This window comes from Triticum aestivum, chromosome 2D (assembly GCF_018294505.1).
Source record: "Triticum aestivum cultivar Chinese Spring chromosome 2D, IWGSC CS RefSeq v2.1, whole genome shotgun sequence".
In the NCBI taxonomy this organism is placed as follows: domain Eukaryota; kingdom Viridiplantae; phylum Streptophyta; class Magnoliopsida; order Poales; family Poaceae; genus Triticum; species Triticum aestivum.
Window position 1 is genome coordinate 125,912,758 of NC_057799.1, and position 12,719 is coordinate 125,925,476.

The 12,719-nt window shown below is 43.0% G+C and overlaps 1 protein-coding gene across 10 annotated transcripts; it reads right to left on the reverse strand.

Annotated features, from left to right (window-relative positions):
* Positions 1 to 304: 304 nt before the first annotated feature.
* LOC123052123 (uncharacterized) lies at positions 305 to 2,621 on the reverse strand. Of its 10 annotated transcripts, none has more exons than XR_006424488.1 (4): positions 2,272 to 2,610; positions 2,116 to 2,184; positions 1,822 to 2,015; positions 305 to 581 (listed from the first exon to the last, which is right to left on the reverse strand). XR_006424488.1 is itself a non-coding variant. In XM_044475222.1 (4 exons), exons 1-4 carry the CDS (start codon positions 2,339 to 2,341, stop codon positions 522 to 524), a joined length of 315 nt encoding a protein of 104 aa, XP_044331157.1. In that variant the 5' UTR covers positions 2,342 to 2,610; the 3' UTR covers positions 305 to 521. The 10 variants fall into 10 exon arrangements, 2 of the variants coding, with proteins under 2 accessions (XP_044331157.1, XP_044331156.1); XM_044475222.1 differs by having other exon boundaries at positions 1,822 to 1,913; positions 2,092 to 2,184; XM_044475221.1 differs by having other exon boundaries at positions 1,822 to 1,916; positions 2,092 to 2,184.
* Between the last annotated feature and the right edge of the window lie 10,098 nt (positions 2,622 to 12,719).

Sequence of the window (12,719 nt, forward strand, 5' to 3'; positions counted from 1 at the left end):
AGTAGCAAGGTGTTTCTCGCAAAAAAAGGAACGTAGACTTATATCTAAATGAAATATGGTGTTTCTCGCAAGGTGTTTCCTTGTGTATATTTCGTTAGTTCTATTACTCTTTCTATTGTATATTGAATACACCGTGTCTCTAGCAAAAATGAAATATGGTAAATGATTTAAGTAATATAGGCACTATCACAATTCTGTAGGAGGCACTGTGGTAACGGTAAGAAACACAGGGAATAATTCACTCTGTATACAAGGAATTTTTAGTAACAACAGAATAACAAAGTGGTCTAGTACATAGATTGCATGTAGTTGTTCCAAGAAATACCTCACGCAATAAAAATCATCCTAGCAATTACAAATAAAATTCATTTGGACACAATTGAATGCCATATATCACTAAGTAACCAGCAACATGGAAATTTTAGAAAACACTATTACAAAACAGAATAGTACCAAATTTGAAAACTAACTACTCTTGAACTTGTTCTTCAAGTAGCTTAATTTGTAGGTGACCAGAGATTTTACATCAACTTCATATGTTCAGCAATCTCTCTAGCGACTGAAACATTGTTATCCATGGGCTGTAACCAACATAGTCATCAAAATGAAACAAATAGTTGGTCAGACACACATAATCGTAGAGCAAAATGCCAAAACCGCCAAGGATATAGATGGATCAACATTAAATGGAAGCATGGAACTAAAGAAACACAAATCTATTCTAGTGGTAAGTGGTAAAAATACGAGGAAGAAGAAATTAACCATATATGAATGGATTGCTCTGTAAGACAGGAAAATAGGTTAAATGTGAATATATTCAAAATTTCCAAGTATATAAGAATCTAATGCAAAAATGATTGTGTGGATCTTCTTTACAGTATCCATGGCTAAAGAATAAATTAAATTCAAGGAACCAGCTAGCTAGAATCACATGATTACTCGCCAAAAAAGTATATTCCTATCTGGTTTATTCTACAGAAAACAAACAAGCAACAGCCTGAATGCAAAATCAACATTCCATGTTATAGAAGATTACTTCTGGACTAAGGGTAGGTTAAACAAAAAAATCAGCAATGTTTGATAGGATGGATGAGGGTCAGGGTCCACCTCATGGTAATTAAAATAAATCTAACTCAGCTTTCATGAATATTGACAAACTGGGAGATGGTCAGTGTGCACCAACGTAATGTTTCCAAAGAGCCACATATGTAAATCAAACGCATCGTATGGATTCAACCCAAGTTCGCCAGCTATTGTAAGAATTCTGAGAGACAAGGTAATATACACAGAGCCAACAAAAAATAGGAGCATATCCAACTAATAAATATTCCAAACTTGCTTGCGATGTAGATTGCATCGCTTGTTTACATCGACGTAAAATAAGAGCACGTCCAGCTATATCCTTCTGTCAGCGTGCATCAATAGACCAAAACTAGAAATAAAAAGTTGCTTGACCATTCATTATTTGCCTTCAGCTCAGTCTAAAAATCCAAGAAGCAAACCTGAGAAAGGTTAGTGTACTGCAGGTGTATGCACTACTTTCACAGAAGCTTAGTGCTTCCATGTATTGGTAAAGGAAAACCAGATTCTACATCTTTCATTTTGCTAATTGCTACCTAGAGAGTTCTGAAACCTCACTAGTGTTCAGGTCTGCACCTAGAGAGTTCTGAAGCCTTACTACTGTTCAGGTCTGGACCTGGAGAGTTCTGAAGCCTCACTAGCAGTTTTCTGAACGAGTTAACATTTAAAAAAGGGACACGTTTGTGTCCTTTAGCAAGTCATTGAATCAATAGACCCTATAGAGGAATAACACTAGAGTACCTTCTTAGATCCAGATAAAGGTGATAGCTCTGTTTCTTGACTTTCTTGTCTGTTTTCGATGAACTGTTCCTTCTTTCTTCTTAGGAGCTCCACTGCTACAAACAAAAGGAACCATGTCCAGCCGTTTTCACTTAGAGTGGAGTAGGGATGCTGCTACTGTATTAGGATGGTCATCCCATCATTGTGAATCTGCTCTGTTGCAGAAGATGGAACAGAAGGAAACTAGAAAGGGTAAAGCACAAGAAAATGTAAACAAAAAATAAGCTGTACCCGAGCGAAGGTCTATTCCATCACCTCCTTCAGTATGCAAGCTCCCCTCTTTTCTTTCATCTCCTTTTCTGGTCTTCTTCCTTTTTCTTTGCCCTGTTTCCAAAAAATCAAGAACCCTAACCCTAAAAATTGAGAAATTCATGGAGGAAAGGGGAAGGAATACGAGGTGGGAGATCTTACCGGAGAGCAGACCACCGGAGGTGGAGAGGTACGTCGAAGAAGGTCGTTGCCACCGCCGAGCTCGCACCATATCGTTCCACTGCCCAATTCGCCTCCTAGTCGCCACGGCATAAAGAGAGAATGGGGGAGTACTCCACGCACGAGAGAGGGGAGTGGCCCTTGCCTCCAGGTTGTCCCACCGACAACGTTGCCATCGCCGTCGCTGCCTCGGCCTCCACAGTCGTCAGGGAGGAGGGACCGAAGAGAGAGGAACGGTGACGAGCCCACCCGCCGCTCGCAACTGATTAGATTTTTTTTGAGAGATTAGAGATAATGGTACGGGGGTGGGATACCTCCTATCAGCAAACCGCTTCCATCAACGTAAGATTACAGCAGGGGAATTTTTTTATATCGGTTGGAATTTGCTTAAGCTAGACTGTGGCTCGGTTGATGGACTAGGGTGAAGAATTTTTTATTCTTCACCCTGGGTTATTAATAGAGTTTCTATATATATATATATATATATATATATATATATATGCTCAGGAGAGATATTTTCTGATTGAGATTTTGGGAAGAGTGAGGGCTGTAAGATAGAGCTTGAGAGATGATCCAGTCACAGACATGTAGATATATTTGGTGCGTGGGAGGAAGCAAGGTCAATCGATTACATATATAAAGGGAGAGAGATTGAGCGAGTGTGGGTCGTCGTGCGATCGAAAGAGTGAGACGGGTTGGAGAGAGTGACCTAGATAGACAATGTGAGTGAGAGAGTATACAATATGAATATGGCGAATTGGGCTCAAACATGGAGATATATCGTTTGTGTCCGAGAAAGAGTGAGGTCAATCGAGACACACACACACACACACACCACACACACACAGAGAGAGAGATTGAGCGAGCGAGGCCCGCCATGAGGTCGAAAGAGCGGGGGCGGCTTGGATGGACTGACCTAGATAGACAATCTGCGTGAGAGAGTATAGAGTGTGTCGATCGGGGCCCGAACAGGGAGATATATCATTTGTGTGTGGAAGAAAACGAGGTTAATCGAGACTCAGATAAAGGGAGCAAGATTGAGCGAGTGTGGCCCGCCGTGCGGAAGAAAGAGTGAGACAGTCTCGAGGTAGTGAACTACATAGACAACGTGCGTGCGTGCGTGCGCACGAGAGGTTGGGGGGCTAGATAGGCAATGCATGTATCTAGCGAGAGAGGGTGGGAGGGAGAGAGAGAGAGAGCTCGACATGGGGTGCAATGGCGGGTGTGTGAGGTAAATACATTTGGTAACAGAGTGTAAAAAGGGGGTTGTGTAGTTGAGAGAGTTAGAGATTGAAACATGGAGAGAAAGAATGAACGTGTGTCGGAAACTGATAGCTTCCTAATATGGTTAGGAGAGGAAGATTGACCGATATAGGAAGTATGTAGCGTGTGTGCGGGGGGGGGGGGGGGGGGGGGCTAAAAATAACATTTGAATGTAGATAGTACGAGACTTAATATCGATGTTTCAATTTGGTGTACATTGTAAGATTTGAACTGAGGACCATGCATATGGGTAATTATTTCGAATTCATGCCATACTAGGTTTGGAAAAGTCGACATTGACTCGATTGTTGTGCTATTTGCTAGCAAGAGGCCAATGCGTTGCATGGAACATCAAGATGCATTTATACGAGCTGTTTATCTCATGGGAGACGAAGATGAACGAGGGAAGTCCTTATCTGCAAATGTGGAGAGGGGTGTGGGTATCTTTTTGCAAAATTGTCATAGTTTGCTTTCTATCCGTCAGATATAGGTCGGACGGTCTATATTGCAAGATGGCAGGCACACCATCATCACCAACTCGTTTTTTTATAAGAGTAGATATTAGGTCAAATGTTTGAATCCATCCAAAGTTTTCTCACTACCATGGTGTTCAATATATACATATGAATTTGTATTAAAAAAGTAGCGTGGATATCGTGAAATGCGAAATCCACGTTAGAATTGGAGATCGCTATGTGACACACACTCTAATTCAAATAACTAATTATGTGACACACACTCTAATCCATGTTAGCGTGGATACAGTTTCGATTTTTTTTCAAATAACTCCTTATTAATTAATTTATAGTATCTCGTTTCAAATGACTAATTATTTGCAAGGAAAACACGGGCATGGTAATACATACAGATTCGTTTTCAAATGAAAGAAGATTCGTTTGCATTCTCAAATGTAGGCGCACCAGACAAACCAGGGTCGTGTCGTGGTGGTCGCGTGTGTCGTACGGACGCTTAGCACCCAGCCACCCACCCCCTCCCTCCCCCTCCCCCCCAAAAAAAGGACGACGACAAAATAAGTTCGCGCTTCCATGTTTCGGATTGAAATATCTGGCGGCCCCAAGCAAAATCTCCCTTCTCCACCGTCCCCTTCCGCACCCAGATTGCTCAAATCCCTAATTCGCCACCAACCCAAGCAAAGTTCGAATCGCCCCTTGTCTCGTCTCTATCCCCACCTCTGTGCCGGACGACGACGATGAAGACAACGGTCACGCTTCACCACCGCACCGGAGCTACCTCATCTACGCCCTCGTCCACCGCACCGGGTGGTCCACCGAGAACATCTGCCGCCGCAACCGACGTGCCTCACAGACACCGACTTCCACCGCATCAGGTGCGCTTCACCGACGCCGTCTCCCACCTCACCGGGGCTACTTCACTGAGCACATCGTCGCACCTCCGCCCCCCGAGGCCATTGGGCTTCACCGACGGTCTCGTCCACCACATCATAGCACTCTGCTGCCACTCAAGATCTGCATCCGTGCACGGCCAGCAAACGCCAGCGCATCACCCTCAACGGCTCTGAAGTGACCCGCACTCTAGCTAGGCGAGCATGCCCAAACGCCGGCCCGAACTAGGTATCCACACATCACTCCCTTGTGCACTGTTCCGACGATGTTTGGATATCCTTTCACTGCTCTCTTAGCTTACACGCCTATGCAACTCTAACTTTAACTCTTATTTCTTCTGGAGATATCATCTGAAGCAAGCAAAACCATTTTTAGCAAAGCATGACGATGCTACGGGATCTGGTACACATCCTGCACACCCGTATAACCTTGCAAGTGTCTGTCCTCCGGTACAACAGCAAGGTCGATTCCTCTTATTTGATCAACCATTCGCCGTGTCAAAAATGCAGAGGGGGATGCAAGGAGCACAAGGCCTGCACATCCAAGCAAGTGGTAACATGGACTTGTACATGGAACATCCCAAGCGCAAGCAGAGCTAAAGTGAGCCTGTACAACGAGCTAGCGTAAGTCCCTGCATTTCATTTAATTCGTCCTAGCCTGCGTGTATGATTTGTGTGCAGTGGCGGATCCACGAATTCAAGTTACCAGGAGCGAACATTTAACTTAAAAAATACGAAGGCACTTGCACTCCGGAAATCAACATAACTTGAGAAATGTGAAGCTACATACACTTTGAAAACCAGCTAATGATCCAAAGTAGTTCAGATTATAAAATACTAAATGATGTAAGCACCAAAAAACACAAAATGCAACATGGTGTACAAGGACTACTAACATGGTCTGTACCTGCTTGAATTATTCGTTCTCTGGCTGAAAATATCAAAGTGTAATTGCACCTATAACCAGTGCGCAAACTGTATATCAATATATCTATCCTGCACAAGTATGCCAATAGTTTCAAACAACAGATTAGAAAAGTATTTATGCTACGTTGTCATGATACGGGGACTTTCTGGTAGATGGCCTCGACATTTCCTCAAGCCATGAAAATGTACTATAATTTGCTTCTCATCAATGCCTGCAAATCTCTATGTCTCTCTCAACATAGAAGATCATCATTAGACACTAAATCCTTCAATGGGAGCTTACAAAATGCTTGCATTAGATCCCTCATTAGACACTATATGTTCATCACCAGGAGCATGTAAAATGTTTGCATCAAATCCTTCATTAGCAGTCTATTCACTAGACACTTCAGGCTCAAGAACATGAGCTTGTATGTTTGCACCGGAAACTTGATTAGATACATCAGATTCAGTCAGTTCAGTATTGATTGGGGGAGTTATAAAATAAGCAGAAATTGGTTTCATTTTCTCATAGATTCCCTACATACAAGCAGTTTTACAACACCGTCAGGTTTAACTATTGGCCAGAAATTGAACAGTTGAATTAGATATAATCAAGGATGTGATGTACCTGCTCGTTGCGCATGCTGCTCTTGCAAGCTGCGATTGTCCGTTTGCGCAAGCTTGATGCCATGCCTGTGCTGCCGCCGCTGCCTCCCATGCAGGCTACACCCAGGGTTGGATCTTCATCTTCTTGTCCTTCCATTCGCTTGAAGCCCGGCGACCGCCCTCCAACGAGGGCGCGAGGAAGTGCTGTATTGGTCTGTCCAGCGGCAGCTAGGTTAGGAGCGAACCAGACTGGAGGCTGGAGCGAACAAATTGGGATTTTTCCTGCTGTCGATCGATATGGGAGGCGCTCGTTTGGGCCGCGAGCCTGCTATAGGGCCTGCCTTGCACTTACGTTATTGGCCCATCCAAATTGAAATGTTTTTTCCCTTTTTACATTGCCTGCTCATGCGTTGGGACGAACAAAACTAGCCTGGGCCAACCTGGACGACTCAAACTAGGTGCACACTTTCCAGCCACCAGAGGCAGCCGCCCATACTAGCCCCTATGGTGGCGTCACCCCATTTTGCGTGTATGATTGGGGTAGTGAAAAATATTCTAGTGGCGCTTTTGATTTACCCACAGAATGGTTGAATTGCTTGTTTCTATGAACTGAGTTCGCCAATAATGTGAAGGATGCCAGTCTTTTCATCCTATTGTAGATTGCTTAGATCTCGATATGTCAAATGTAATCGCGTGAAATATACAGTAAAAGCCAGTGTGATGTGTGTGGTTACAACTAATCTGACTACACGTCCTCATATAACATATCAAGGACGCACCATCTTACCAGATTAACCATTCGACTTACCAATACAGTGTGGGAAAAAATAAGTATTGGGACTGCGTATCCAAGCAATTGATGCCATGGACTCCTTCGTAGAACCTTGTAAGCGAAAAAGAAGTTGCAGTGTGCCTATACAAAGAGCTAGCGTAAGTTCAGTTACCTGCTTCTCGGAATTTTAGTTAGCCATTTATTGCAAAATTGTTCAATTACGTTGCTTGGCTTAATTTAGTTTGCTACTGATTACATAATGCCATAGCCTGTTAATCCTATTATAGACTGCGCCTATCTATGTGTTTGATACTTACTGTTAAGAATTACCTGTTTGCCTGAACTTAAATAGCTACCTAAGCACGTAGATAGCTTGTCATATGTACTTCTAGGGTGCAACAGAATTCACGTGTAATTTTACGTTTTGATACCCTGTTTGTTTAAATGGTTTTTTGTTATCACTTGTTGCACTAGTAATGTTTGCATGTTCATAGATAGACAATTGCCAGGTTTATATGAGGGACACCATATTTTTAACTTGTATATGTGTTGGAACCATTTTGCTTACGTCAAAGAAATTTACAGATGTCTGTGTTGCTGGTAAACGGTACCGACTTGTTACTTTAATACATTGCCAAGAACTTGTTAGTTTTACTAGTTCATGTGTAATTAAATATGTTGCCAAAACTGGTTAGTTTTACTAGTTTGATGTTAGTTTCTTATGGCTCTTGCTAAACTTTATTTATTGATTGCTAACATTCAAGTTTGCAGGATCCAACTGAAACTCCGTTGGCACAACTTGTATGTTTTCAGAAACTTCCTTGTTTACCTGGTTTGCTGCTGTAACTTGTTGTTGTAATCATCTTACCAACTTCAAGTTTTCAGGATCCAATTGGAAGTCCAATTGCATAGCAGGTACATTTTCAAAAATATATTTGTGTAACAGGTTTGCTGCTGTAACTTGTTGCTCTAATCAAGTTACTGACTACTCAACTTTTCAGGATCCAAGAGAAACTCCAATGCCACAACAGGTTCCTTTTGCAAAACTTGTTTGTTTAAATGCTTTGCTGCTGCAACCGGTTGCTCTAATCATGTTACTGGCTACTCAACTTTTCAGGATCCAAGAGAAACTCCAATGCCACAACAGGTACCTTTTGGAAAGCTTGTTTGTTTAACTGCTTTGCTGCTGCAAAACCGGTTACAATGATGTTAATAACTACTTTTCAGCATCCAATTGAAACTCTTTAATTCCTTGTTTGTTTAACTGGTTTGCTGTTATAACTCCTAGTTGAGATGTTTTGCTAACTTCAACTTTTCGGAATCCAATCAGAACTTTAATGGCAAAACAGGTTAGCCCAAGATCAAAGAGCGAGGTCCCCATGGACGTTGTATCATCCCACAGCAGTGGCACCGGCCCAATCGTGCATCATGAATTGCCAACTGCTGATGCTCTAGAGGCTAAACTAGTGGTAGAAAGAGATTCTGCTTCTGCACTTAGAGATGAAGTTGACATGTTGAGGAAGCAAACAGCACAATCACCAGAAGTACTCAAGACAACCATTAAATATTTGGTGGATTTCAAAATGAAGCAAGCTGAGACTGACCGCATTGTTAAGGTCCTAAAGGAAAAAAGGAAATTAAATTCCCACTTGGTAAATCATAGGTGAAATGTTCTTTCCATCATTGAATAACCTTTGTGTTGTTTGTTCATGTAATCGATCAAACCATTTGTTTTAGATATCATGTAATAATTATTTTTTGTTTTTTGGTTTGTAATTTTATTTGAGCACAAGTCTGTATTAATTGATAAGACTCGGAGACATTTCATTTTGATTGCTGTGCCAGACCTATAAATATGCCAATCGGGCTGAATGTGCATTCAACAATAATAGTAGTATAGATGGACCATAAGTGGCACGCATCGGAAAGGGCCAAGATGTTGTACTAGCTTCACTAGAAAAAGGATGCTCTTCTAGCAAAAAAAAAATTACAGCGACTTGGCTTATGTATGTTAGTTGATATTATTGATCCATATCTGTAAGTGTTTATATGTCTGTTAGTTTTGTACATTCTTGGTTGATTGACTCGTATTTGAATCTTGATACATCGCTTGTGTACATATCTAAATGGGAGTACACATTATGCTGCCTGTGACATTTGAGTTGGACATAAAGTGTTCCAAATATTCGAATTCACCTTAAACTGGATTCTAGCTTCTGAATTCGAGTATCGGCATTTGTAAATCATATTCATATATGACAGTGGAATACATCTTTGTCGTTCTTTTGAAGATATATAAAAACACATAGAATGATTTATAAAGATTCGTATAGGAATACAAAATGGATTCGAATTTAGTTGCCAGGGTAAACGTGGATGCTTATTGTCCCAAAATTCAAAAGAAGCGGCAAAATGTCCACTCTCGCGTCGGCTGCCCGAAGCCAAGTGTTTGGGAGATGGAGCTGTCTACCCCTTACACGGACAATCCATCGGCCCGATTTCCACTGCTCTCAATAGGGGTAGGTTAGTAACTTCAATTAGACGTGACACGACCGCCTCTGAACCCATTCCGACACGGTGGGCGCGAAACATGGGCGACAAAACACATTTGATTCAAGCTCATCCGAAAGACCTTTGTTTCTCCCTCCATTTCCCCATTCATACACGGTGGGCGGCAAAACAAACTCGCCTCGGCCGAAATCGATGTAGGCAAATATTTTCAATAGGGGCAGGTTTGTAACTTCACTCAGACGTGACACAACCGCCCTACCTGCCAGCCCCGTTCATACACCGTGGGCGCCAACCATGGGCGCCAAAACACCCTCTCCTCGCCAGAAATCGCTCTGGGCAAATATTGGCGAGATGCGAGATTACCGTCCTATCCCCAACCGACGGGACGTCCAAATTTTAAACGGGGGCTAAGTTCGTAACTTTCCCATATTTCAGACAAGCGCGTCCCAAAAACATGGTTCCCCGTACCTCTCCCTCCATTTTCCCATTCATACCGTCCGCGCTAGAACACCATCCCCACACCAGCCTCCTCCGTCCGCCACCCCATCCATCGCCGCCGTCCTCCACCCCATCCATCGCCACCGTCCTCCACCATGCCGGAGCGCCTACCAAGACCGCGTCGTCCACTGCTAGAGATGGACATTTCTCATCCACAGCGACGGACCAAGAGCCTTGCATCACGTCCTCTCGCTTCATCAGCGCCGTCGACCTCTTTGCCGGGGCCGCTCACACGACCTTCTCTTCCACCGCAACGGGACTTATCCCCCGATGCACCCGTCTACGCTTGCAGATCTTCTTCAACGCCACTGACAGCCATCACACCCCTGATGCCTACATGGCGCCGCAAGAGAGGTGGTACTTCATATCTCCTCAACTTTTTGATCTCAACCAGAAAATAGATCGTAACTTGGTTACTGTACTTTCTTTTCAGCTCTTAGAATTTAGTTCTTAGTTCGAAGCAAACAATGGATGCTAAATAGCATTTCTCCGGTTTGCAGCTTTAAATCTGCCATGGCACAGTCATAATAGGGTTTAATTGATCATGCTTAGGGTTTAATTGATCATGTCAGTTCTTAGTTCGAAGCAAACAATGGATGCTAAATAGCATTTCTCCGGTTTGCAGCTTTAAATCTGCCATGGCACAGTCATAATAGGGTTTAATTGATCATGCTTAGGGTTTAATTGATCATGTTGGTTCCGTGGTGGTTTCTTTAATAAAAAACGGAGGGGAAACCCTCTTTTGCTCAAAAAAATGCTAGCAGAAGAACACTCGGGTGTGTATCTCTACAGGGTGCCCACGGTGGGCCGCGGCCCACCCTGGGATTTTGGGTCGGCCCAGGCCCTGATTCCCCTCTGTTTTGCTGCGCGCTTCCGATCTCTACTCGCCCCCAGCCGCCTGCCTCGCCGGGGACTTGCCGTCCTCGGATGGCATGACTCTAGGAGAGACGCCGGACTAACAGGAGGTCAAGAGCCGCTCTCCCAACAGCGTCACCACTGCCCGGGCGCGCCGCCATGCCTACCTTCCCAGTCCGTTCAGGGCTCAGGCGTGCAGCACCCACTAAGCCAACCCGATTTATCCTCAGATACGTCCTCAACACTCATCAGCCACTCCTCATCACCCATTTTCTAATTGATTCATCACTCATTAGGCATGACTGTCATTAGGGTTTGTTGTGTGCTGAGTGCTACCTACACTTAATGGTGCAGATGTATTTCAGTAATCTTTAGTACCTGTAAAGTTCACAGGGTTTCAAAATTCCGGCCCTAGGAACAGACACTAGTCATTTTGGATTGTTGGTCGTAGTGACATTGACCCAGATTACTACTGAAGGCCAGGTTTGTTGACAAGTTTACTTGTCTTTCTTACTCATTCGATATGATATCCAATTATTCACGTCGATTAGATGCAAACACTAAGTGCTAGACAAACTTCTTGATTCAGATTTTGGACGGTCTCTTACTGCTTGATTCTCTACATCTATGCTTGCCTTGTCATATTTGTTGTCAATATTCTTTTAGGGTGGACCACCCTGTTTCAAAATACTGGAACCGTAGACATGAGTGAATAGTATTTCTCTGTGTGATCTCTTCCATCATGTGTGGGCAACGAACACTGCATTGTATAGAAAGTAAGTGTCATTTCCAGCTTTTACATAGACTACAATCTTTTACATGGAATACAATCTGCCTACTTGCTATGTGTCGCACTACCAGCACTCCACCCTTGAATCTAAACATTATGCCACTCATAATTCCTTAGTTTATTTGTTCAAATATGAATTTGATATGATTCTAATGTTCCTACTTCAGTTTTGAAATGTGTGTCTGCCTATTATAGAGACATAAGAGGTTTGTATTTCTGTGTGGTCTGGTCAGCACGGTTGGGGGTGAACTTTGCATATGCAGGGGTTTATAGGGAGACACTGTTCGAGTTGAATCCGCAATGCATTCCATAGATACTCTAACTACTTTTTATGTTTTCATGAATCTCAGATTCTGAACAGCATCATAATGATTATGAGCTTGCGTGCATGAAAATAATAAAGCAGAACAATGCCATGGCTGTCAAACTTGGCATTAAGGGACTGAAATCAAGTCTGGATGCAATGCAATGCAAATGCTCTCCACCTACAGATTCATGCTCAGAATATGATCCTAACAGTGATTCTGAGCTAGAAGGAGACCTAAGTCAATGTAGCTCCCTAGTGGAGGAGTCAGAGGCAGATGACCTATCTTATTCACCCATCAAGGTGCTTGCTCTAACTTTCCAAGGTTATATTGGTCGGACATATCTTGCAACTGATGCTTTGCATTGCTTCTAATTTGTTGCACTGCCATTAGCTTAGTTTACACATCGTGTATGTGAATACGCCCTGCCTATCCATTTTCAGTACATATTCCATCTGTCATCATACCATATTTATCCATTGAAATGATGTTCTTGTGTATCAGACGTTCAAAAGGAAGAGGGCGATTGCTGATCGTGGAGGAGCACGAGCAAAGTAT

Coding starts and splice junctions, on each gene's coding strand:
- LOC123052123 (XM_044475221.1), bottom strand. CDS start 2,341: ATGGTGCGAGCTCGGCGGTGGCAACGACCTTCTTCGACGTACCTCTCC. Junction 2,185..2,271: donor CTCCGGTGGTCTGCTCTCCG/GTAAGATCTCCC, acceptor TTTTGGAAACAG/GGCAAAGAAAAAGGAAGAAG. Junction 582..1,821: donor CTTTATCTGGATCTAAGAAG/GTACTCTAGTGT, acceptor TGTTGGTTACAG/CCCATGGATAACAATGTTTC.